The sequence below is a fragment of the Delphinus delphis genome, chromosome 4 (genome assembly GCF_949987515.2).
Source record: "Delphinus delphis chromosome 4, mDelDel1.2, whole genome shotgun sequence".
Classification (NCBI taxonomy): Eukaryota; Metazoa; Chordata; class Mammalia; order Artiodactyla; family Delphinidae; genus Delphinus; species Delphinus delphis.
In genome coordinates this window covers 140,863,814-140,887,605 of record NC_082686.1, presented here as the reverse complement: position 1 = coordinate 140,887,605, position 23,792 = coordinate 140,863,814, and the positions used below count along the sequence as shown (strand labels likewise).

At 44.0% G+C, this 23,792-nt stretch overlaps 1 protein-coding gene across 2 annotated transcripts; it reads left to right on the top strand.

Annotated features, from left to right (window-relative positions):
• The first annotated feature begins 57 nt into the window (after positions 1 to 57).
• Positions 58 to 22,591, top strand: NKIRAS1 (NFKB inhibitor interacting Ras like 1). Of its 2 annotated transcripts, none has more exons than XM_060011543.1 (4): positions 58 to 207; positions 7,932 to 8,042; positions 15,346 to 15,587; positions 22,057 to 22,590. In XM_060011543.1, exons 2-4 carry the CDS (start codon positions 7,949 to 7,951, stop codon positions 22,297 to 22,299), a joined length of 579 nt encoding a protein of 192 aa, XP_059867526.1. In that variant the 5' UTR covers positions 58 to 207; positions 7,932 to 7,948; the 3' UTR covers positions 22,300 to 22,590. The 2 variants fall into 2 exon arrangements, with proteins under 2 accessions (XP_059867526.1, XP_059867527.1); XM_060011544.1 differs by lacking the exon at positions 58 to 207 and adding an exon at positions 258 to 438 and having other exon boundaries at positions 22,057 to 22,591.
• Positions 22,592 to 23,792: the final 1,201 nt, after the last annotated feature.

Sequence of the window (23,792 nt, the reverse complement as noted above, 5' to 3'; positions counted from 1 at the left end):
TGGAAAGCGGCGTCCGCGCAGAGCCGCATGGGCCATGTAGTTCCAGCAGAGAGCCCGCTGGGCGGGGTTAGGCCGGCGCAACCTGCCCCCGGGTCCCGTGCCCCGCTCCCCGGGATTCGAGCCTGAGAGGCAGAGGCGAGCCGGCGGCGACCGTCCGCGGCAAGGCCTGGGCTGGAGAGCGTCCCGACATCCCGCCGCCGCGAGGAGGCAAGTTGGGGGCGGGGCTCCCGGGGCCGCAGCCCGCGGTGCTGCTGTGCAGCCCGCGCGCCGCTCCCCTCTGGGCCTGCGGGTCTGTCGGGGGCGTCCGGCGGGGCCGCTTTGCGCTGCGGGCGCCTCACCTGGGGTGGGGGCCGCTGTGGGCTCCCCGCTTTCCCCGGACGCGCGCAGAAACTGGGGGCTCCGGCGGCGCTGCCCCAGCCGGCAGGTGGGGCACTCGAGGTACGGGGGCTTGGCGGTGGGAGCCGCGTCTGTCCCCCCCGGAGCAATTGGGGCTGCAGGCCCCGCTCCGAGGAATTTTGCACCAAAAGGATGGGGGGGATGGGAGGGGGTGTTGCAGGCGGGTCCTCGCCTTCCCAGGTCCGTGCCTTTCCTGCTTGCAGATCTGGTTCCACATTTGCTACGTAAGAACCACGGTCTTTTTAGGAAGGCGAAATATTTATATGCCCAAATCTGGTCGTCAGGTACGAGTGTTTTGGGGAAAAAAGCCGAGAAAATGCAGGCGTTTTTTGTTGCGTTCTTTATTGACAGTTTATTTACTAGCTTTTTTGCATCTCCAGAATATTTTCATTTTAGAAAAGTCATGTGGTTTAATTCTCTTACGAATTCTAAGTTTAAATGTGGCGAAGGTTTAAGAGACTCTTATCTTGTAAATTAGCGGGTTTGGTTATTTTTTTTTACCCCATTTCCTAATATCCTTTGTTGTTGTTTTTTTAATTGCAGCTTTACCGTTGTAAAAGCCCTCACAGGTGCATTGATTCATTCAACAGATATTTCTGAAGGGCCTCCTATGTGCCCAGCTGCTGGGATGGTAGCAGTGGTCGTCGCAGCAATTCTAGCTTCTTGGAAAAGGACAATAGACATAACATGTATATTATGCTCTGTGATAAGCGTTAAGGACAAATATTAAGGGGAGGGGACGGGTAGGGCGTGTTGGGGCAGGGGTGGAAATTTTGGGTGGAATATTCAGGTAAGTGTTGAGAAGTGGCATTTGAGAAAAGACCTTGGAGGTGTGGGGACTGATTTCAGTCAGGGAGAAGAGCTCCAGGGCTGGAGCGTGCCTGTGTTAATACAGGACCAGCAAGGAGGCAGAGGGGAAACTGGCCCGTGACATCAAAGAGACGAATGTTCTTACGGACTTGGGGTTTTCAAACTTTCTGAGATTGGAAACCATGGGACAATGTTGAGCAGAAGGGTGACTTCATGTGACCTACATTTTAAAAGGATCACTTGGGGAATTCCCTGGTGGTCCAGTGGTTAGGACTCAGCTTTCTCTGCCTTGGCCTGGGTTCGATCCCTGGTTGGGGAACTAAGATCCCGCAAGCCTGCGCAGCGTGGCCAAAGGAAAAAAAGAAAAAGGATTATTTGAGGCTAAAAGGAAGAAGGGAAAAAGTGTGGACGGTTAGGAGGTTGTATTTATTTTCCTGTTGCTGTTATAACAAATTACAGCAAATTTACTGGCTTAAAAGAGTACAAAGGGACTTCCCTGGCAGTCCAGTGGTTAGGACTCTGCACCTCAAATGCAGGGGGCACGGGTTCGATCTCTGGTTGGGGAACTAGGATCCCACATGCCATGTGGCACGGCCAAAAAATAAAAAAATAAAGAGTACACGTTTATCGTCTTACAGGTCTGTAGGTCAGAAATCTCACTAGGCTAATATCGAGTTGTCAGTCGAGCTGTGTTCCTTTTAGGGGTGCTAGGGGAGACTCCATTTCCTTAGCTTTTCCAGCTTCTGGAGGCCACCTGCATCCCTTGGTTTCTGGCCTCTTCATCTTCAAAGCCAGCATCATAGCATCTTCAAATCTCTCTCTCTCTCACTTCTGCCACTCTTGTCTCCGCCTTATAAAGACACTTGTGATTACATTGAGTCCACTCAGATAATCCAGGATAATCTCCCCATTTCAAGGTTTTTCATTTAGTCACAACCACAAAGTCTTTTTTTTTTTACCATGTAAAGTAGAATACTCATGGATTTGGGGGATTATGATGTGGACATCTTTGAGAGATCAGATGAGAGACTATAGTGCCTTGGACTACTTCATGAGTGATGGAGGTGCTAAGTGGTCCAGCCTTGGATGTGTTTGAAAGGTAGAGGGTTTATTGATGGATCAGATGTGGGTTATGGGGAAAATTAGTCAAGAAGGATTGACTGCAAAGGTGGAATAATCATTTGGAAAGAAGATTCTGGCAATGTGATTAATCACTGCTATTTCTTAATTAGGTTTTGCAGTTTCGTTTGTTGATTTGCAGTTTGCAGTTTCTCAATTAGCAATTTTGCAAGATTTGGATTGGTATTTTCAATTGAGTTTGAGATTCCTGAGGGCAGGGATCATTTCTGATTTTGCCTCCTAGTTTGTCCCTGATGCCTGGCATTAGGATAATCTCTCAGTAAATATTTAGTGATTGAGTAAAAGAATGGTTACTGGAATCTGTTTATAGTATTTCATTTTGGGCAGTATTGTTTGCAAAACTCTTTTAATATGTGTTTATGTATGTAAAGTGTATTCATCTATGGCTAAGTGAAAGTATTGCACACAATCCATGATGTTTACATAAACAAATACGGAGTGTAGAGGTTTTCTTCCTGTAATGCTTGCAGAATAAGATCTATGACATCTCTTTATGACGTTAACAGTGTTGTGGTGATAATATTTTTCAGTTTGCATTAAAAAATTGTGTTTTACTTTAAAACTAGAATGATTTCCTTAGACGAACAGAGGAAGAACAGAAGTACTGACAATTCTGGGTAGCTCTTTCTGATGGCTTTTCAAAGAGAATACTGACCAAGCTCAGTGTTTTCAGCAGAATGGATCAGATCAATTTTTATTCTCTAGACACATTATTGATTAGCCTGGAAAGCAAAGCAATATGTATTTAGACTGCATTGGATTTTGCCTGTTAAGCACACACTCTTAGTCATTTACATCAGACTGTCAGGGATTAATAGGTCACAGATTGAATTGTATTGTCCAGCAGTTTCTTAGGGTAGGGACTATACAGGTAGCTGTAGCTACCGCTTTTTGTATTAACCTCGTGTTGATGCAGTTTCCGGGTAAGTAGTTTCCGCTCTCATAGCGTTACAGTATTAGAAGTGACCTTAAAGGTCATCCATCTACTCTGGGGCCTTTCAAACTCTGGAAACCTGGGTTTAGTAGGAGGCGTGGCCACCCCCAGGATCTATTCATGTGATTCCCTGCCCTTTCAGGGTGCCGCAGATGACCTCCCTTTATATTTGGAAGGGAATGGTGCCTATTTATTGTGTTTGGGAATTATGAAATATTATAATGCTTATAGAACTAACCTTTTAGTAGGTTTTATTTTGTACATATTGAATATATATGTGTGAGAACAACTTTCTTATATGTAACGTGAGTCCCTGCCATCATGATCATATATGGAAAATAAAGTGTTTTTGTATGTGTATTTAATGTTATTCATGCAAAATCTTACATTAGATATTAATTTTTTTTACAGAACACATACTTTGAAAAAATTAATTTTATGGGGCTTCCCTGGTGGTGCAGTGGTTGAGAGTCCGCCTGCCGATGCAGGGGACACGGGTTCGTGCCCCGGTCTGGGAGGATCCCACATGCCGTGAAACGGCTGGGCCCGTGAGCCATGGCCGCTGAGCCTGCGCATCCGGAGCCTGTGCTCCGCAATGGGAGAGGCCACAGCAGTGAGAGGCCCGCTATACAATGTAGCCTTGTAGCTTATTTATTTTATACACAGTAGTTTATACCTCAAGAATTCTTTTTCTTAAAGATTTTTTGATGTGGACCATATTGAATTTGTCACAATATTGCTTCTGTTTTTATGTTTTGGTGTTTTGGTTGAGAGGCATGTGGGATCTTAGCTCCCTGATCAGGGATTGAACCCTCATCCCCTGCATTATAAGGTGAAGTCTTACCCACTGGACTTCCAGGGAAGTCCCAAGAATTCATATTTTTTAATTGATGGTAAAGCAGGTCACTAATCTTCAGTTTTTACTCTAGTTGCGGCGAGAGCAGGGGCTACTCTTCATTGCAGTGCGTGGGCTTCTCATTACTGTGGCTTCTCGTTGCGGAGCATGAGCTCTAGGCACACGGGCTTCGGTAGTTGTGGTGCGTGGGCTCAGTAGTTGTGGTGCACAGGCTTAGTTGCCCTGCGGCATGTGGCAGCTTCCCGGACCAGGACTCAAACCTGTGTCCCCTGCATTGGCAGGCGGATTCTTAACCACTGCACCACCAGGGAAGTCCTAATCTTCAGGTTTATGTAGTAGTATTGTTTCCCACTTGAAGACAACTAGGAAGCTAGAATGCTTCAGGTGTGCTTTGATTAATCACACTTACCCTCTCATCTTTGTTTCCTTTTTGATGGTATAAAATATTTACCAAAATCTGTTTTATTTCTTTCCTTCTCTCACCATCCTAAAAAACCTTAAAATCGTTACCTAGTGTTTGAGTTACCTCTTTTCAGTTGCTTTTACTGTTTGCCCTTGAAGTCTTCTCTGAAATACTGAAACAAATCCCCCAATTTATCTTATACAAACACAGATACAAAATAGTGCATATTTTTAACAGACTTTATCTGCTGATCCTAATATTATTTCAGAGGAAGGGAAATAACAATAGAAAATAACAATAGAAAAATCAGAATTTAGATTCCAACGGCAACCTTTTCTGACAACAGAATTGTTCTGCGTGCCACCATCACTTTCTTATCCTCTTCTCTCGTAGTTAGGTGGCAACTTCCTTTAAATTTTAATATTATTAAAAGCCCTTTGGGCCTTTCTCACCTTCTGAGATGACCCACATCCTGTCTGTGTAGTGTGTTTGTCCGAAGGCCGCTCTCGCCTTCTGAGATGGCCCACATTGTCTGTGGAGCATGTTTCTCTCTAAATAAATCCACTTTGGGACTTCCCTGGTGGCGCAGTGGTTAAGAATCCACCTGCCAGTGCAGGGGACACGGGTTTGAGCCCTGGTCCAGGAAGATCCCACATGCCGCGGAGCAACTAAGCCCGTATGCCACAACTACTGAGCCTGCACTCTAGAGCCTGCGCACCACAACTACTGAGCCCCCATGCCGCAACTACGGAAGCTCGCACAGATAGAGCCTGTGCTCCGCAACAAGAGAAGCCGCCGCAATGAGAAGCCCACGCACCACAATGAAGGGCAGCCCCACTGGCTGCAACTGGAGAAAGCCCATGCACAGCAACAAAGACCCAACACAGCCAAAAAAAAAAAAAATTTTTTTCATGTCAGGAGATAAGTGTCATGGCTGATCTGGGTCATAAGAAATTATGGACTTTGACAACTGATCTACGACAAAGGAGTCAAGGATATACAATGGAGAAAAGACAGCCTCTTCAGTAAGTTGGTGCTGGGAAAACTGGACAGCTACATGGAAAAGAATGAAATTAGAACCCTCCCTAACACCATACACAAAAATAAACTCAAAATGGATTAAAGACCTAAAGGTAAGATCAAAAAACATAAAACTCCCTGAAGAAAACATAGGCAGAACACTCTTTGACATAAATCTTAGAAATACTTTTTTGAATCTGTTTCCTAAGGCAAAGGAAACAAAAGCAAAAATAAACAAATGGCATCTAATTAAACTTAAAAGCTTTTGCACAGCAGAGAAAACCATCAACAAAATGAAGACAACCTACTGAATGGGAGAAAATATTCGCACACGGTATGACTGCTAAGGGCTTAATATCCAAAATACAACTCATACAATTCAATATAAAAAAGACCCCAATTTAAAAATGGGCCGCGGACCTAAATAGACACTTTTTCAAAGAAGACACACTGATGGCCAACAGGCACATGAAAAGATGCTCAACGTCGTTCGTCATTAGAGAAATGCAAATCAAAACCACAATGAGATATCACCTCACACCTGTTAGAGTGGCTATCATCCAAAAGTCTACAAATAACAAACGTAGGCAAGGATGTGGAGGAAAGGGGACCCCCTTGCACTGTTGGTGGCAATGTAAACTGGTGCAGCCACTGTGGAAAACAATATGGAGGTTCTTCAGAAACCTAAACATAGAGCTACCATATGATTGAGCATTTCCACTCCTGGGTATATATCCGAAGAAAACAAACATGCAAATTTGAAAAGATACCTACATCCCAATGTTTGTTGCAGCACTATTTACAGCAGCCAAGATCTGGAAGCAACCTAAGTGTCCATCAACAGAGGAATGGTTAAAGAAGATATCAATATATACAATGGAATACTACTCAGCCATAAAAAAGAATGAAATTTTGCTATTTGCAACAACGTAGATGGACCTGGAGGGTATTACGCATATTGAAATAAGTCAGAGAAAAGACAAATATTGTATGTTATCATTTATATGTGGAATTAAAAAAAATACAACAAACTAGTGGATATAACAAAAAAGAAACAGAGATAGAACAAACTAGTGGTTACCAGTGGGGGGAGAGAGGGGAGGGGCAAGTAGGGGTAGGGGATTATACTCCTATGTATAAAATAAATAAGCTACAAGGATATATTGTACAGCACAGAGAAGATAGCCAATATTTTATAATAACTATACATGGAGTATAATCTATAAAATTTTTGACTCTGTTGTACACCTGAAACTAACATAACACTGGAAATCAGCTATACCTCGATCAAAAAAATTTACAGACTTTGGGAAAACAGAGTAGAGAAGACTTACAGGAAGTTCATTTGTTAATGTTTTAGGTGTTGATAAAAAAAAATAGTGATATGTGACACACGTGCGCACACACATACAGAAAGACGCCCACCGTCCCTTTTATTTGAATGCTCATTTGGACTTTCTTGTTGTTTTCTGACTTGAAGGCGTTGTGGCGTGCTTTTTCGTCAGAGCTATTGCATGTTCACACTTCTAGGTAAGAGAACTGGAGGAAAGGAGGCAAAAGACAATGTGGAACTTTAACTTCTCTTCCCAAGTTTTTCTGTTGTATTTAATGAGCCCCCTTTCCCTTTCTGTCTTGTCTGCTGGTACCTTGCCTTCTGGAAAATAAAAACTTTGAGGAAAATTCAAGAAAGTGTTACCCAGTCTTGCTCTTCCATGCGTATGTGAGGAAGCGAGGAGAAATGAGTTTTCCTTTCTTTCAGTTTAAAGTGCCTGAGCAATTTTTCTAGCATGAAGAACTGTGACGCAAAAAGAAGTACGACTAAGACAGCCCCAAATCCAGTTTCTCACTCTTGAGAAAAGACTGACGTTTGCATTGATGGTGTTAATACTTCTTTAAAAAATGATGTCTACTCTCTGTCCAAATTTTTATCTTCATGCCTCCTTAAATTTTTACGTAAATGCTTATTTTTCCAGGTAAACATTGACGAGCAGGCAGTCTTTCAAGGATTGTTTCATCTAGGATTCGGTTCGGATTCCTATAGGCTTAATTAGTATTGGACTAGTCTTTGTATAAGATGTGTTTATGCTGTTTGAAAACAAACATATATCTATACGTGTATTCTTATGTTTCTCTAGGTCACCTCTGCAGAGATATATAGGAAACTAGTAACACTGATTAAGGGAGGACGGGAACCAGGAATGGGGTTTGGAACGATGTACCGTATTCTACATTTCTTTTTATACTTGCAGTTTCCCCCTGTGTATGTATTACTAATTAAATTTAAACACAGAAAGAAAGAAAAAGGAAAGGTTGATTTTTTTTCTTTTTTTTTAACAGTACACAGTTTTAAAGATCTTCTCTTTTCTTCACAGTGATATCCTAAGGGAAGATGGGAAAGGGCTGTAAGGTTGTGGTTTGTGGCTTGTTATCTGTCGGGAAAACGGCAATTTTGGAGCAGCTTCTTTATGGGAATCATACTATTGGTAAGATTATTTTTCCCTAGTTTCCCTGCAGGTTCTGGGAACTGGTCAGGGTCCTTTGTTGGTCATGCTAACTTAAAGATGGGCGGTGGTGCACAAAAGTGAGGTGTCATCGAGAGGGACCAAAAGTGTCATAGAAATCGACAGAGATGAGGCGGGGAAAGTAGGGGCAAGGAAAAAAACATCTTTATGTTGTTGAAATTCCAGAGTGCTTGCGCTTAACTCTGTTAGAACAAGAGTCATAACAGGTAAGAAAAATGTTGTCTCTATGTGGTTTCCAGTGTGTTTACATGATGAAGAGTGGTCTTGGAATCACAGACTCACTGACTTCAGAATACATTGAATGATCTCTCATTCTCATTTCAAACATGACTTTCCAGTACTGCTGTATAGGTTTTAAGAATGGAAGAGACAGCTGTTTGCTGCAATATGACCTAATTTTGTGAATCGGATTATCTCATTCATTTATTCATTCATTGAGTTAAATAATTGTTCAGTACTTGCTCTCTGATACAGGCTGTGAGGATTTAGAGGTGGAGAAGCATCTCTGGCTTTAAGGTCACAGTTCGGTAAGGAAGGACAGACATAACACGTTAGAATGAAACAAGGCTTATCTTAGAGATATACGTAGAATCATAGATCTTTGAAGTATTTATCGCTGGCAGGTGGCTTCAAGCACATTTCTGTCTTTTATTAACCATTTTGATGAACTCTGATCCTCTTCCACCTTCCCAGAATAATATTTAACAACTTCGGTTAAATCCATATTTGGTTTTTATTAATAACGATGCCTGTGCCAGAAGGTCTGAAAACCTATCACAGTGCTGCACTATTGGTTCTGAATTTTTCACCTTCAGATTCTAATTTATGCCAGTGAAAAAGTAAATTATGCCCAAAGGGGGAAAAAAAGAATCCCTTTCCCCTCTTCAAACCCCAACAGATTTTGTTTCTGTAGGCTGTGTCTTAGGATATTTTTATTGTATTAGAGATTAAACCTGAGGAAATTAAAAAAAAACTTATCATGTAAAATAATAACAATAAACTTATTATATGCTAAGGTAACACATTTTAATGAAAAATAGTTATATTTTCAAAAAAATTCAGTGAGAAGATGAGTGTTGATTTACGTTTTTTTTGTTGTTTTTTTTTTGCGGTACGCGGGCCTCTCACTGTTGTGGCCTCTCCCGTTGCGGAGCACAGGCTCCGGATGCGCAGGCTCAGCGGCCATGGCTCACGGGCCCAGCCCCTCCGCGGCATGTAGGATCTTCCCGGACCGGGGCACGAACCCGTGTCCCCTGCATCGGCAGGCGGACTCTCAATCACTGCGCCACCAGGGAAGCCCTGATTTACGTTTTTGAAAATTGAATGTCCAGCCTGATAGAAGGCAGCTGGGTTATCGTATCTGCTTGCCTTTGCATTCAATCTGCTGTTATATGTTTTTTTAGTTGAAATATGTGAAGAAAATATGGCCTCACACAAATATGTGGTTGAAAAAGGTAGGAATATTTTAATAGCTTTGCAGATAATTGTGGACTTTCTTCTTTGGTATTTCACTAAAACTCAATCAGTGATGGTTATTCAAAGGTTATTGCAGTGTGGAGTCTGAAGCCACATCAGTGAACTTCTCCTGTTCTATTACATTAAAATCTCATTGATTTATCTTGCACTTCAAATGGGTTTTTTACCCATGCATGGTTTCTTAACATTTATGAATTGGTCATTTGGAAAATACTGGTTAACTGAGGTAAGCAGATCTTCCAAATACCATTTATTAATATCATCACCAGTCTCATCAGTATTGGGAAGCTATCGAGTTTCTGCTGATGGATACAATTCTCATTTTTGCTTGAAAGCTCAAATATTATCATTAACAACAGATACTATCAGTTATTTTCCTTGAAATGATAGGCTCTCGTTATTCATCTTTGAGAAAATGTCTGTCAGATACCCTGAATAACCATGGTTTTTTTCTGTTATTCCTTCTTTAAAAAAAAAAAAGAAGTGGGACTTCTCTGGTGGTGCGTTGGTTAAGAATCCTCATGCCAATACAGGGGACACTCGTTCGATCCCTGGTCTGGGAGGATCCCACATGCCGCGGAGCAACTAAGCTCATGTGCCGTGACAACTGAACCTGCGCTCTAGAGCCCGCGAGCCACAACTACTGAGCCCACGCACTTCAACTACTGAAGCCCACGCCTAGAGCCCGTGCTCCGCAACAAGAGAAGCCACTGCGATGAGAAGCCCGCACACCGCAACTAGAGAAAGCCTGTGCGCAGCAGGGAAGACCCAACACAGCCAAAAAAAAAAAAAAAAAAGCTATTTCAGCTTGAAACTCAAACGCAAGAGCTTTTCCTCCAGTCAGTTACCATTATTCATTAAGCAGAAATACTTCATGTACACTTCTCATTAATCACATAGAATATTAAAGAGATGTAAAGATACATACTCATAGATTAGGATTTAATAAATTTGGTAATTTTTCCTGCTTCATCAAGGACATTCTTAAGTGAAACTGGCTTTTTCTTTTGAAACTGCAAGTATGAGGTGTTGAGGAATTCAACCTCTAATACAGTTGGTGCCACTGCCTTGATTTGTACTAAGGCCTCAGCAGTTTTTTTTTTAGAGAATTTTTTTTCAATTAATTAATTAATTTTATTTTTGGCTGCGTTGGGTCTTCGTTGCTTCGTGCAGGCTTTCTCTAGTTGCAGCGAGCAGGGGCTACTCTTCTTCCCACGGGCTTCTCATTGCAGTGGCTTCTCTTGTTGCGGAGCACGGGCTTCAGTAGTTGTGGCACGTGGGCTCGGTAGTTGTGGCACGTGAGCTCTAGAGCACAGGCTTAGTAGTTGTGGCACACGGGCTTAGTCGCTCCACGGCATGTGGGATCTTCCCAGACGAGGGCTCGAACCCGTGTCCCCTGCATTGGCAGACGGATTCTTAACCACTGTGCCACCAGGGAAGTCCTGGCACCAGCAGTTTTACCCATCATTACTTTTATATCATCAGCGCAAATGTCAACACAGTGAAAAAGACAAATGTCTTATATTATTATGAAAATAGTTTTGCCCATATGGGTTCCCTGAAAGGAGACCTCAAGGGATCTCTGTAGACCACACTTTGACAACTGCTGGCACATGTAAATATCCTCAGCTGAGCAGTATTATGTACTATGATTGTTTCTTTTCTTTCTTTTTCTTCTTATGGAGGCTAATATTTGCTCTATCACTTGTTTGGTTTTGTTCATACCTTTTGCTGATTCTTCCACATGTCCAGATGGTTCTCAGTTCTCCATGAGGTCAATCATATCAGTAATCCACCCCGCCCTTTCTTGGGGGGATATTTTTCCAGGAGCTAGCGTTCTCTTATCTGGGCCTATTGTACAACATAGAACTTCCTTTTACTTTTTCTTTCTTCCTGGGTTTGATTTCCTGTTTCCTAGATCTCCTGTCACCTTCTGTTTACGCCCTTCTTTTGGTGGAGCACATCTTGCAGTGCTCTTTTGGGGGTTGAAAAGGTTGCCCAATGGGATGAGGCATCGGGTGATGACAGCCCTCAGAATGCCCTCTATGCCTGGTGCACAGTAGTAATCCTGGGGCTTCTGAATAAAGGTATTTACTGTTGTCCCTATGCTTCCCTTTACTCTCATGTGAGGTTTTGTTTTCTGAATCTGGTGTCTTCCTCTTTCTATGATTACATGCTAATTTTGATGGCGGGCCTCCCTCAAAGAGTTTCCTGAGAAAATGTGCATGATACGTATTCTGAGGCTTCACGTGTTTGAGAATGTCTTTACTTTCATTCACAGTTGAGTTATAATTTTGATGGGTATAGGATTCTAGATGGAGAATAAGTTCCTTCCAAAATTTTGAAAGCATTGGTCCATTATCATCTTTTCTCCTTCTTTTATTATAAAATGCATCATACATATAGAAAAGTGCATAAAACACGCATGTGGTTTAATGAATAATTACAAAACATTTGCATAACCTCCGCACAGGTCAAAAGGTAGAAGACCGCAGGTACTCTTGTCAGCTCCCCGTGTTCCTCTCTTCAATCAAAACTCAGCCCTTCCCTTGACTTTTGGTTAATCCCTTCTTTTCTTTATTGTTTTGCCACCTGTGTATGTATCACTGGATGACATCGTTTATTTTTGTCTCTTACTGACTTGATATCAACGGAATCATACCGTATAAATTTTTCAGTGTTTGTTTTTTTTTCACTCAACATTATAGTTGTAAGACTCGTCCATATTGTTTTAAGTAGGTGTGATGTAATTTTCACGATAGGTATATTGTCTCAGTATACCTCCATTTATTTACCTCTTGTATCTTTTTTTTTTTCCCCGCCCCGTGTGGCATGTGGCATGTGGGATCTTGGTTCCCTGACCAGGGATCAAACCCGTGTCACCTGCATTGGGAGCGTGGCGTCTTATCCACTGGACCGCCATGGAAGTCCCTATTTACCTCTTGTATCTTGATGAACATTTGGGTTGTTTCCAGTTTGGGGCTATTAGAAATAGTGCTGCTGTGAAGAGTCTTATACACGTATCCCAGCTATGATTTGGACAAGGTCTGGGGGGATATACCTAGGAATGAAATCGCAGGCTCATAGACCATGTGTATCTTCAGTTTACCAGATTCTAATATCTTCTTCCAGTGCTTCTGAGAGGCCAGAAGCCATCGTGATTCTTGTTGCTTCGGATGTGGACGCTTTCGTAGGCTCTCTCCCCAGTGCTCTGAAATTCGCAGTGGTGTATCATAGGATCAGTCTGTGTTCATCCACGGTGCTGGGCACCTGGTGGGCCCTTTCAATATGGAGATGTGTGTTCTTCAGCTCTGAATTATTTCTCTTCTGTGTTCTCTCTTTCTGGAGCTCTCTTTTTGGATGCTGGATCTTCTGGACTCGTCCTCTGATTTTTAAAATTTCTCTTCTGTTTGAAATTTCTCAGCATTTTGTTCCACTCTATGGGAATTTTCCCCATCTTTATTTTTCAGCCCTTCTACTGAGTTGTCATTTCTTAGTATCCTGTTATTTCATGGATGCACTATCTTATCTCTTTGAGTATAATATTTGGTAGTTTTTTTGTCTGTTTTCTTTTCTTTGCACAGTCTTTTTCTTTTCAGGTGCTCTTTCCTGAATTTTGGTCTCTTTCTCAGGTATCTGGTAATCCTTGGTTGTCTGCTTGTAATTAAGAATGGAGAACTGAAAAGCTAATTTAAAGCTCTAAGCATGTGGATAGGGTTCATGACCTTGCTTCATTATAAGGTGACCTGGGTGGGGCATTTGTTGGTTTACCTCAGAGGTTAGCATATTTAGGATTTCTCCATTTTCACTGGCCAGATTCCCCAGATCCCTCCGCCTAGAGGATAAAGAGTTGGCCGCCGAAGTTTTGGGAGCAGAGGGGGCACGTCACTGAGTTGCCCCTTGTTTTCACTGCGGACTCATACCCTCTGTCCCACATCGCAGCAGCCTGTTTTACCCTTTCTAGAAGTGCAGCCTTAGTCTCCTGCTAGGACAGAGGTGGCGTGGAGTGGCAGAGGAGATGCAGAGTCGTAGCTTCACTTGATCTATAGGGTGAGAAAATCTCAAAAGGTCTAAGCTTAATGGGAGAAGGAAGGGAACCGGACTGGCTTTTGGTGGACAGAACATCCACCATGACAAAAGTCTTGGTAGTTTTTGCTTTTAAATTTTTTGTAATCGAAGCCCAATAAGTTTATGTCTCCATAGACTACCTCTTGCACTAGTCATTAACATTCAAAGTGTTCATCTTCTCACCTTAATCCCCTCATCCACAAATGGTTGTTGCATACTTGCTGTGTACACAGAAGTGTTGTTTCTCTTGAGGAAGTTCTAGGTGAGTTGAAGAGACAAAACCCACAGAAATGGAGCAAAGTCAAATGGATTTTACAGGGCTCATCATTCAGGCGAGCAGGGGAATGAAATTGGGGCTCCAGTTATGAGCTCACGCATTCATTCATTCATTCAGACATTTACTAAGGACTTTCTATGTATGTAAGTCAATTCGTTAGTCCTCAGAGCTCCGAAGAGAGATTAGGCACAGTCCTGGCTCTTGAGGAGTTTCCACTGCAGCTCTGGAGGGGACAGATACGAAACGAGTTTAGGGTGAAGTGGTATTACCTGTACAAGGCACAGTAAGAGCAGGATGGAGGGAAGTGGATAATCTGAAGAAAATCTACAGAGCTGACGTTTCAGCAGAGCCTGGAAAGGATGAGGTGTTGACCAGGTGTTTCCTGAGCTGTTGCAGTCATTCAGGTGAAGGGAGCAAGCCAGGGGGAGTGGAAGCAGGCAGTGGATCGAGCAGATGTCTCAGGTGTAGAGTGGCTGATTTAGGACCACATTCACCCTAAATGTGGTCCTAAATTCTCTTTCCTTGTTCAAAGAGAACGCTGAAGACTGACCAGGTGGATGGTGATCAAGGGACAAAAGCAAGGAGGAGGGACAGGTGGGGCAGGAAAGATAACAAGTCCTGTTAGTTTGAAGGACTTGGAGGACATTCACACAAAAGTGCACAGTAGGTACTTGGGAATTAAGGCCTGGTGTCTAGACCCAGACTGGACATGTACATTTCTGAGTCCTTGAAACAGACCCTGGAAACAGTGGAAATTGTACAGAGAAAAATCAAACTTACCCAGGTCCTGTCCTTGGCGCTGAGGAAAAAGAAAATGGGGGGCTTCCCTGGTGGCGCAATGGTTGAGAGTCCACCTGCCGGGTTCGTGCCCCGGTCTGGGAAGATCCCACATGCCGCGGCGCGGCTGGGCCCGTGAGCCATGGCTGCTGAGCCTGCGCATCCGGAGCCTGTGCTCCCCAACGGGAGAGGCCACAACAGTGAGAGGCCCGCGTACCGCAAAAAAAATGGGGCCACTTAGTTGTTGAAGGTACTTTAAAAATCAGCCCTTAATTCTCCAATTGAGATAGTAAGTTCATTGACTCTTGTAAGTTACTTCTGAAAAATAAGTAATAGTAAATTTCACTGCCAAATTTTTATTTTTTTATGTCTATATGGAAGAAATAATCTTAAAAAGCACTTTGTTCATTTACTGTAACAATTACCTTTCATTTTAAAGAAGCTAGTAAATGGAAAGATGATTCTTATGTGTAGTAAATAAGGAACCTAGAAGGCCACCTTCTAAAGGACGAGAAAGTACTCAACAATTGGTATTGAGTTATCCAGAAAGAGTAAAAGCTTTTTTTTTAATTGAGGCATAATTGACATAACATTGTATTAGCTTCAGGTGAATAACATAATAATTCGATATTTGTATATGTAAAAGTAATTCCTTTTTAACCCCAGGAATGGAGGACTGTGAAACAATGGAAGATGTGTATATGGCTTCAGTGGAAACGGATCGGGGAGTCAAGGAACAGTTACATCTTTACGACACCAGAGGCCTACAGGAAGGCGTGGAGCTGCCAAAGCATTATTTTTCATTTGCTGATGGCTTTGTTCTTGTGTACAGTGTGAATAACCTTGAATCCTTTCAAAGAGTGGAGCTTCTGAAGAAAGAAATTGATAAGTTCAAAGACAAAAAAGAGGTACGTGGGTATGTTAAAAAATGCCAGCTATGAATTATAACGTTGAAATGGTAGCATGGGCTTTTGGGCAATTAAAATATTTTAAAAGCATTAAATTGTATTCACAGTATCTGTAATCTTCATGATTTTTTCCCTAGCCCAGGAAATACAGGACTGAGTTCAACCAGGACCAGCATTTGACTTTCTGCCTTTGCTTCTTCCCATGTACAACTTGAATTTTAATGACTCCATATTGCAAATACTACATAGTTCATTTCACGTTATTTGGGATCATTGTTTCCTAGGGCTTTTTATTGTCTTCTTGGAGAAATAGGATTGTCCTTAGCCTTAAAAAAAAAAAAAAAAAGAAAAGAAAAGAAGTGTAAAAAACTAATAAATAATTAGTGGCTTCTATCCACTTACCATTTGAAAATAAGATTCTTACTATGGTCTGTAAAGTTTTAGATGATCTGGCCCATGGCTGTCCTTTCACCCTTAGCATTCTGTTCCTCTGTCACTGTACTCCAGTGGTCAACTTTCTGCTTTTCCAGCATGATAATTTTGTCCCCCTGTGAAGTCCTTCTCAGTGGCTCGTTCCCCTGCCTGGAACTCTCTCATCGCAGGTCTTTCTCTGGGTCTTGGCATGGCTGACTCCTCAGGGTTTAGGGAACCGTGTCATGAACCCAATTAACAGCACTGGCTAGGTGTTCTTAACCTAATTTTTACTTAACCTAATTTTTATGTATTTTTTATGTCATACTTTTAATTTTGAGGTAATTGTAGATTCACATGCAATTTTAAGAAGTAATAGAGATCCCTAACTCAGTTTCCCCCAATGCTAATAACACTGTGCAAAACTATAGTAAAATAACACAACCGAGGTACTGACGTTTATACAGTGAGGGACCCTTTCCAGCACTGCAGGGACCCCTCATGGGACCTTTTACGGCCTCACGCATTCCCCTCCCATCCCCTCTCCCTCCTTAACCGTTATCTGTTCTCCATTTCTGTAACCTTGTCATTTCAAGAGTGTTAACGTAAATGGAATCGCAGTTTGTAACCTTTTGGTATCGGCCTTTTTCACTCAGCGTAATTCTCTGGAGAGTCAGCCAGGTAATTGTGTGTATGAGTCGTTCATTCCTTTTTCTTGCTGGGTGGTTTTCCATGGTGTGTATGTACCGCAGTTTATTTAACCACTCACCTGTTCAAGGACCTCTGGGTTGTTGATATTTTAATTATTTTTATTATTTTGAATACTAACTTACTTTGTGAATAGATAACAACATTCACAAGGTTCAGTCTTCAAAAGATATAAAAAGGTAAGTAATGAAGGCTCCTCTCTACCTGTTTCCCATCTTTCTCACTGAGACAGATAAGTGCTGTTATTATTTGGGGGAGAATCCCCCAGATTTCCCTCCCTGCCCCCCTAAAGTTAGAAGTATAGTTCAGTGAACTCATGTACTTGATACTTGAATCTTAGCTCTGCTTCTCAACTTTTCTGCCTTAGTTTCTTTATCTATAAAATAAGGAAAATAATAGTACCTTTCTCATATGGTTATTATGGGGATTTAAGAAGTACATTCATTCAGCAAATGCTTATTTTTAAATTTTTTTATTGAAGTAGAGTTGATTTACAATGTTGTGTCAATTACTGCCATACAGCAAAATGATTCAGTTATACATGTATATACTTTTCAAAATTCTTTTCCATTTTGGTTTATCACAGGATATTGAATATAGTTCCCTGTGCTCTACAGTAGGACCTTGTTGTTTATCCATCCTGTATATAATAGTTCACATCTGCTAACCCCAAACTCCCACTCCATCCCTCCCCCACCCCCTCCCCCTTGGCAACCACCAGTCTGTTCTCTATGTGAGTCTGTTTCTGTTTCATAGATAAATTCACTTGTGTCATACTTTAGATTCCACATATAAGTGATATGATATTTGTCTTACTCTGTCTGACTTAACTTCACTTAGTACGATAATCTCTAGCTGCATGCATGTTGCTGCAGATGGCATTATTTTGTTTCTTTTTACGGCTGAGTAATATTCCATTGTGTATATGTACCATGTCTACTTTATCCATTCATCTGTTGATGGGCATTTAGGTCGTTTCCAGGTTTTGGCTACTGTGCATAGTGCTGCAGTGAACATTGGGGTGCATGTATTTTTTCGAATTAGAGTTTTCTCCGGATATATACCCAGGAGTGAGATTGCGGGATCATACTGTAGTTCTATTTTTAGTTTTTTAAGGAACCTCCATACTGTTCTCCATAGTGGCTGTATCAATTTCCATTCCCACCAAGAGTGTAGGAGGGTTCCCTGTTCTCCAGCACTTATTGTTTGTAAATTTTTTTGATGATGGCCATTCTGACCAGTGTGAGGCGCTACCTCATTGTAGTTTTGATAGCAGATGCTTACTGGGCTATGGGCCTGGCACTGTTCTAGGTGAGGCGGAGGGAATACAGTAGAGAATAGAACAGAGTCCCTGTTGCCATAAAGCTTCTGTCTGGGGGGTGGGGGAGAGAGGGACAACGAACAAGTATGTATTGTGAGGAGTGATGCAGTGTAGGAAGAAAAGTCAAGCAGAGTGGGGAGTGAGGGCACTGCTTTCTGTAGGTGATATGGGAAGGCCTGGTGAGGTGACTTGCAGCAGAGATTTGAAGGGTGTGAGGGAAGGGCGCAAGCCGATGTCTAGAGGAGGCTGCTCCAGGCGGAGGCCCCAGCTGAGCAGGGGCGGGGGCGGGAGCATGTTGCGCCAGGAGCAGCATTGAGGCCAGAGCGGGCGGGGCTGGGAGGAGGCAGAGCTGAGGGCGCCTCGGGATGGGAGGCAAAGGGATGGCAGGGTCTAGCTTGGGTGGCACGCACTTGTTTTCATGTCTGTTTTAAAAAATTGAAAGGGTAATGGTTGCACATGGTTCAAAAATGAAAATGATCTATAGAGAGGACTCTAGTGAACTTGTTCCCACCCCTGGGTTCAACCGTCTATCTCCTGTACCTCAAGCATGCTGTTTTAATGTTTTACCCCTTTCCTAGTCTGGGGGCGTCCTTCCAGAGTTTCTCTGTGTAAATACAAGCAAACAGAAATGTATATAATTTCTTCTTATTTTTCTCTTTGTTGTACCAAAGGTAGCATATTGTTGTACACCTTGTATTTTTCATGTAATATATCTTGGAGTCCTTTCCATAGCAGTTCTCAGATTCCTTTTTTTTTTTTTTTTAAACTAATGCCTAGTATTCACTGTGTGGCTGTAGATGTATCACACTTATTTAACCAGGCTCAGATTGATGGAGACTTAGGGTTTCTCTGGTCATTTGCTATCATGAACTATGCTGCAGTGACGAATCTTAGACGTTTGTTATTTTGTACATTTTAACGTAGAGTTGAAAGATCAACCAGCAGAAGTTAGGTTCTTGAGTTAAAGGTAAATATAGTGACAAGTTACTGTCCATAGGAATGGTATGAAAATGCCTGTTTCTTCAGTCCTGACAACAATGTGTGGTTAAATTTTTGGATTTTGTGACTCTTCTGGGTGAAATGGTATTTTCATAGTTTCATTTGTCCTTAATGTGAACGAAGTTGAACCTCTTTTGACTTATTTTTATTTTTATTATTATTTTAATATTTATTTGGTTGCACCAAGTCTTAGTTGCTGCAGGCGGGCTCCTTAGTTGCGGCATGCATGTGGGATCTAGTTCCCTGACCAGGGATTGAACCCAGGCCCCCTGCATTGGAGTATAATTGCTTTACAATGGTGTTAGTTTCTGCTTTATAACAAAGTGAATCAGCTATACATATACATATATACCCATATCCCCTCCCTCTTGCGTCTCCCTCCCACCCTCCCTATCCCACCCCTCTAGGTGGTCACAAAGCACCGAGCTGATCTCCCTGTGCTGTGTGGCTGCTTCCCATTAGCTATCTATTTTACATTTGGTAGTGTATGTATGTCCATGCCACTCTCTCAGAAAGTCTCATCTTTTGTTTTGTTTTAAAATGATCACTCTGGGACTTCCCTGGTGGTCCAGTGGTTAAGACTCCACACTTCCACTATAGGGGGCGTATGTTTGATCCCTGATTGGGGAACTAAGATCCCGCATGCTGTGCGGCCAAAAAAAAAAAAAAAATCACTCTGTTGACTTTCACCTTGAGGGACAAGGTGAGAAGCAGAGTTTAGTTCAGATGCTCTCGCTCTAGAGCACTTTGACATTTACCGGCTGGAGAAGTGAGAAGGCAGCAAAGGAGTCTACAAAGTGGCCTTTGAAGTACGAGGAACACCAAGAGATAAGGGTGACCCAGAAGGCAAGTAAAGTCGGCACTTTAAAAGGTAGGAAGTGACCAAGCTATGTCAGATACTAAAGGCAGATCAAAAGAGCCGAGAGGTGGCCAGCTTTAGTAACTTGGGACATCTCAACGACGACAGTTTTAGTGAAACGGTGAGACAGAGTCTGATGGACTGGATGTGAGAGAGTTGAGCACAGCAAACATAGCTCTTTGAAAGAGTTTTGAGTCAAAGGGTAAATATATTGTCCCCTAAAAGGGGAACAGAGAGAAGCTGGAGAAGGATGTATCAGAGGGTTTTGTTTTTCAGATGAGAGAGATGGTTGTACGCAGTGGGATGATTCAGCGGAGAGACGCAGGTGAGAGGATAGCCGATGGAGTGACACCTTTTCCAGGTTGAAGAGGGTGGGGACATGGGCTTAGAGGACCGTGGGGCTGGTAGACGTGGCGGTGGAAGCATCTGACAGTTCCCTTCTAGTTGCTCCTGTCTTCTTGCTGACGTAGTGTGGACATCAGCTGAGGGTGAGACGGGGAAGGCAGAGGGAACGGTGGAGGTTGGAGGAGGACCAAGGTAGGAGATGCTGTCCTTCCAGGGGAAGTGGCGGGAACGTGATGTGTTTGCTGGAGAACAGCAGCGCGCTGGAGGTCGGTGGTTACGAGCCGGGACCGGCCAGCGGGGTTGTGTTTTCTCCCACCACATTCGGTAAATGATGTCGGCAAAAGGTACAGTTAAGAGTTCAACTTAACCGAGGTGGCGCGTACGGCGTGATGACGATGGCGAGGGAGCGAACGAGGAGAAGCTCGGCGGGGGGAGCGCCGAGGGCAGCAGCGGGGTTGCAGGACTGAGACAGAGGTGGTAGCGCTGGGGCTCGTGGGTCCCTGCGGTGCTTGCGGGGTTGCTGCAGAGGGGTGCGGGGGATGAACCAGGAAGGCAGCGGGCGGAGCGGGATTCCCGCACTCGAGGTCAGAGAGGAGAGTGGTTGTCCTGGTTCGTGGGAGAGAGTGGCTGAGGTCAGGAGGGCGGTTAGGATCTCTGAAGTCAAGGAGCTGAGGGATGAGGTTACCGGGTCACCCCCAGGGCTGCTGAAATCACCACCAGTATGACGGGAGTAGCGTGTGGGGTGACCACGGGCCAGAGCTGGGATGGGCAGCAACAGCCGGGCCGGGGAGCAGGGGGCAGGGGGCGCGGGGCGCAAGGCAGAAGCAGCAGCCCTCGGCCTGAGGGCTTCTAGGGAGGGACCGCGTTGGAGGTGGCCCCGAGCCTAGGACACCTCCCCCGCTGTGCCCTGCAGGCGGCCGGGCGACCACGCACAGCCAGGCCAGAGGGGAAGGGAACCTTCGCCGCAGAGACGGGATGGGTGGTGGGGGGCAACGGGAGGGCTGGCTCCTGCTGAGAGACGGAGGAGAGCCCTGCCTGCCGCTCCGTGCCGCTCCGTGCCGCTCCGTCCTCCCATCGGAGCGCGCGCATGTCTCGAAGGCGGGAGCCCGGCCGTGGCGCAGAGGAGCCCCCCTCCACCTCCCCGGCCTCCTGCTTTAGGTGCCTTTCCAGGCACTCTCTCAGCGTCTGGAGGTCACCACTCGTCTCCCCTCCCGCGGACTGTGACCGCCCTTCTGGTCGCCTGAAACAGTGCCTTAGGGTAGCGAGCGCTCCACTTCGAGAGAAGGATCGATTGCCTTGCATTTAGGGTAAAATGTACCTATTGGGTGGTACGTTCAACACATATTTAGTGCTTTTGTCAGGTGCTCTGCTATGTTTAGGAGTGACGTGAACAGAACAATTCCCGTTCTCAAGGAACTCAGCCCCCAGGGCTGCAGACCTCTCACGGCTCCAGAAGTTCCGTGGTTGTATCTTCAAGTACGTATCGCAGGTTTCCCAGACAGCAGGTAGAGCTAAACTGAAATGTAGACACACCTCAGTCAAACCGTTACCTGTACCCTCGATAGTGATTTCCCCAAGTCTGTCTTCCAGCCGTACCTGGAGTTGAGTAACTTCAACTGTTGCGTAGTCAGCAGCCTGTAGAGCATCTGCGTTTTTAAGGAGATACACCGAGCGAGGAGGGGTGAGGTAATGCCCTTTACCCTTCAGCCTCACGCCTGAGCATCAGTTTGGACGAAGCACTTTGTTAAATGGGACAGTTTTCTTCCTCCGTTTTGTCTAGGAACTGATGCTGGCAAAGTGTGATCTTTTTTACCCGTTTCTTTCAGGTGGCCATTGTCGTGTTAGGAAACAAAACTGACCTTTCTGAGCAGAGACAAGTGGACGCCGAAGTGGCACAGCGGTGGGCCAGGAGCGAGAAGGTGCATCTGTGGGAGGTGACGGTCACAGACCGCAAGACCCTGATCGAGCCCTTCACCCTGCTAGCCCGCAAACTCTCCCAGCCCCAGAGCAAACCGAGCTTCCCTCTGCCTGGGAGGAGAAGCAAAGGCAACTCCAGCTCTGAGAACTAAACCCTAGGGTGCACAACTGTCCCTTGAATGGTGACTGCCTCGAGGTGTCTGTGAACTTATGTAAAACAGGCCATTTCTGTCTACCTTTGGTCCTTAGGAAGACCCTGGGGAAGTAATTTAATGCACTTCCAGTTATGATTCAGTTACTGTTCCCTGACATGAAATAATAATATATTTGCGTTCTCCTTGTTTCAGACTTGTCCCTAAAATTAGCACCTTTGTTATCTGTATTATGTTGCATTTGCCAAAAGAATAAAATAAAATTTGGGTGGTATGCATGTGTACCTGTGAGTAGCTCCCCTCACCTTTATCCCGTCTCAGAAGCTGTCATTCTGTGTAACTTTATGCAGACTTACCCGCTCAAATGTTAATTTTGTTTTTGAAAAGTTCACTCATCATCTAAGGTCTAGGATTATGAAAGGACATTTTGTGTGTGTCCAAATTGGATCACAACAGCAAACAATCTGGGTACTAAGTTAAGCTAAATTTTATCTGGTAGGGATCTTGCTAAACCTGTGATTTAGCTTTGTTCAAATTATGCTTAGCATGAATTGAGTAGGTGGTGTAAATACGTTCCAGCTGGTGCTTCCTTCTGTAGGAAACTGCTGAACACTTACGGACAGTGACGCTTCCATTTCCCACAAGGCATACCATACCTTCTGGAGTCGTCTTCAAGTTAGTTAGGTATCTGAATTTGTGCTATGGTTCTCTGAAGATTTTGGCAAGATCTGAGTAGCGGGGCTGACTATGTTGAGCAAGTTGACAATACTGTTAACTAACTGTAAAGTCGGAAGCAAGCTACTTAGTGGTTTTGACCGTGAAAACAGTGCACTATTAGTTTTCAATATAAAGTATGAGATAAGCTGTCCAGCAAAGAAATGTTAAAACGTCTAGTAAATAGCAGTATCTTGAATACTTTTAAGGCGCGGTTCAGTGAATTCAAACTCACTCACTTGGTGGGACTTCCCTGGGGGCGCAGTGGTTAAGAATCCTCCTGCCAATGCAGGGGACACGGGTTCAAGCCCTGGGCCGGGAAGATCCCACATGCTGCGGAGCAACTAGGCCCGTGCGCCACAGCTACTGAGCCTGCGCTCTAGAGCCCGTAGGCCACAACTACTGAAGCCCATGAGCCACAACTACTGAAGGCCGCGCGCCTAGAGCCCGTGCTCCGCAACAAGAGAAGCCACCGCAGTGAGAAGCCCGCGCACCGCAACGAAGAGTAGCCCCCGCTCGGCACAGCTAGAGAAAGCCCACGCACAGCAATGAAGACCCAGTGCAGCCACCCTCCCACAAAAAAAAAAAAAACTCAATTGGCTCAGTTCAGTGAGTGCAAGCCAAGAACTACCGTATATAAAGATAGAAAACTTACTTACGTGGCGGCCGCACTAGCCGATTTAGAATTATTTAACATTTCTCATCATGTTTCTTTGGGTAAAACAATTGTCACTCAGATATGGTCAGGTCATTTCCTGCCTTTTCTCCCGGTGTTGGGC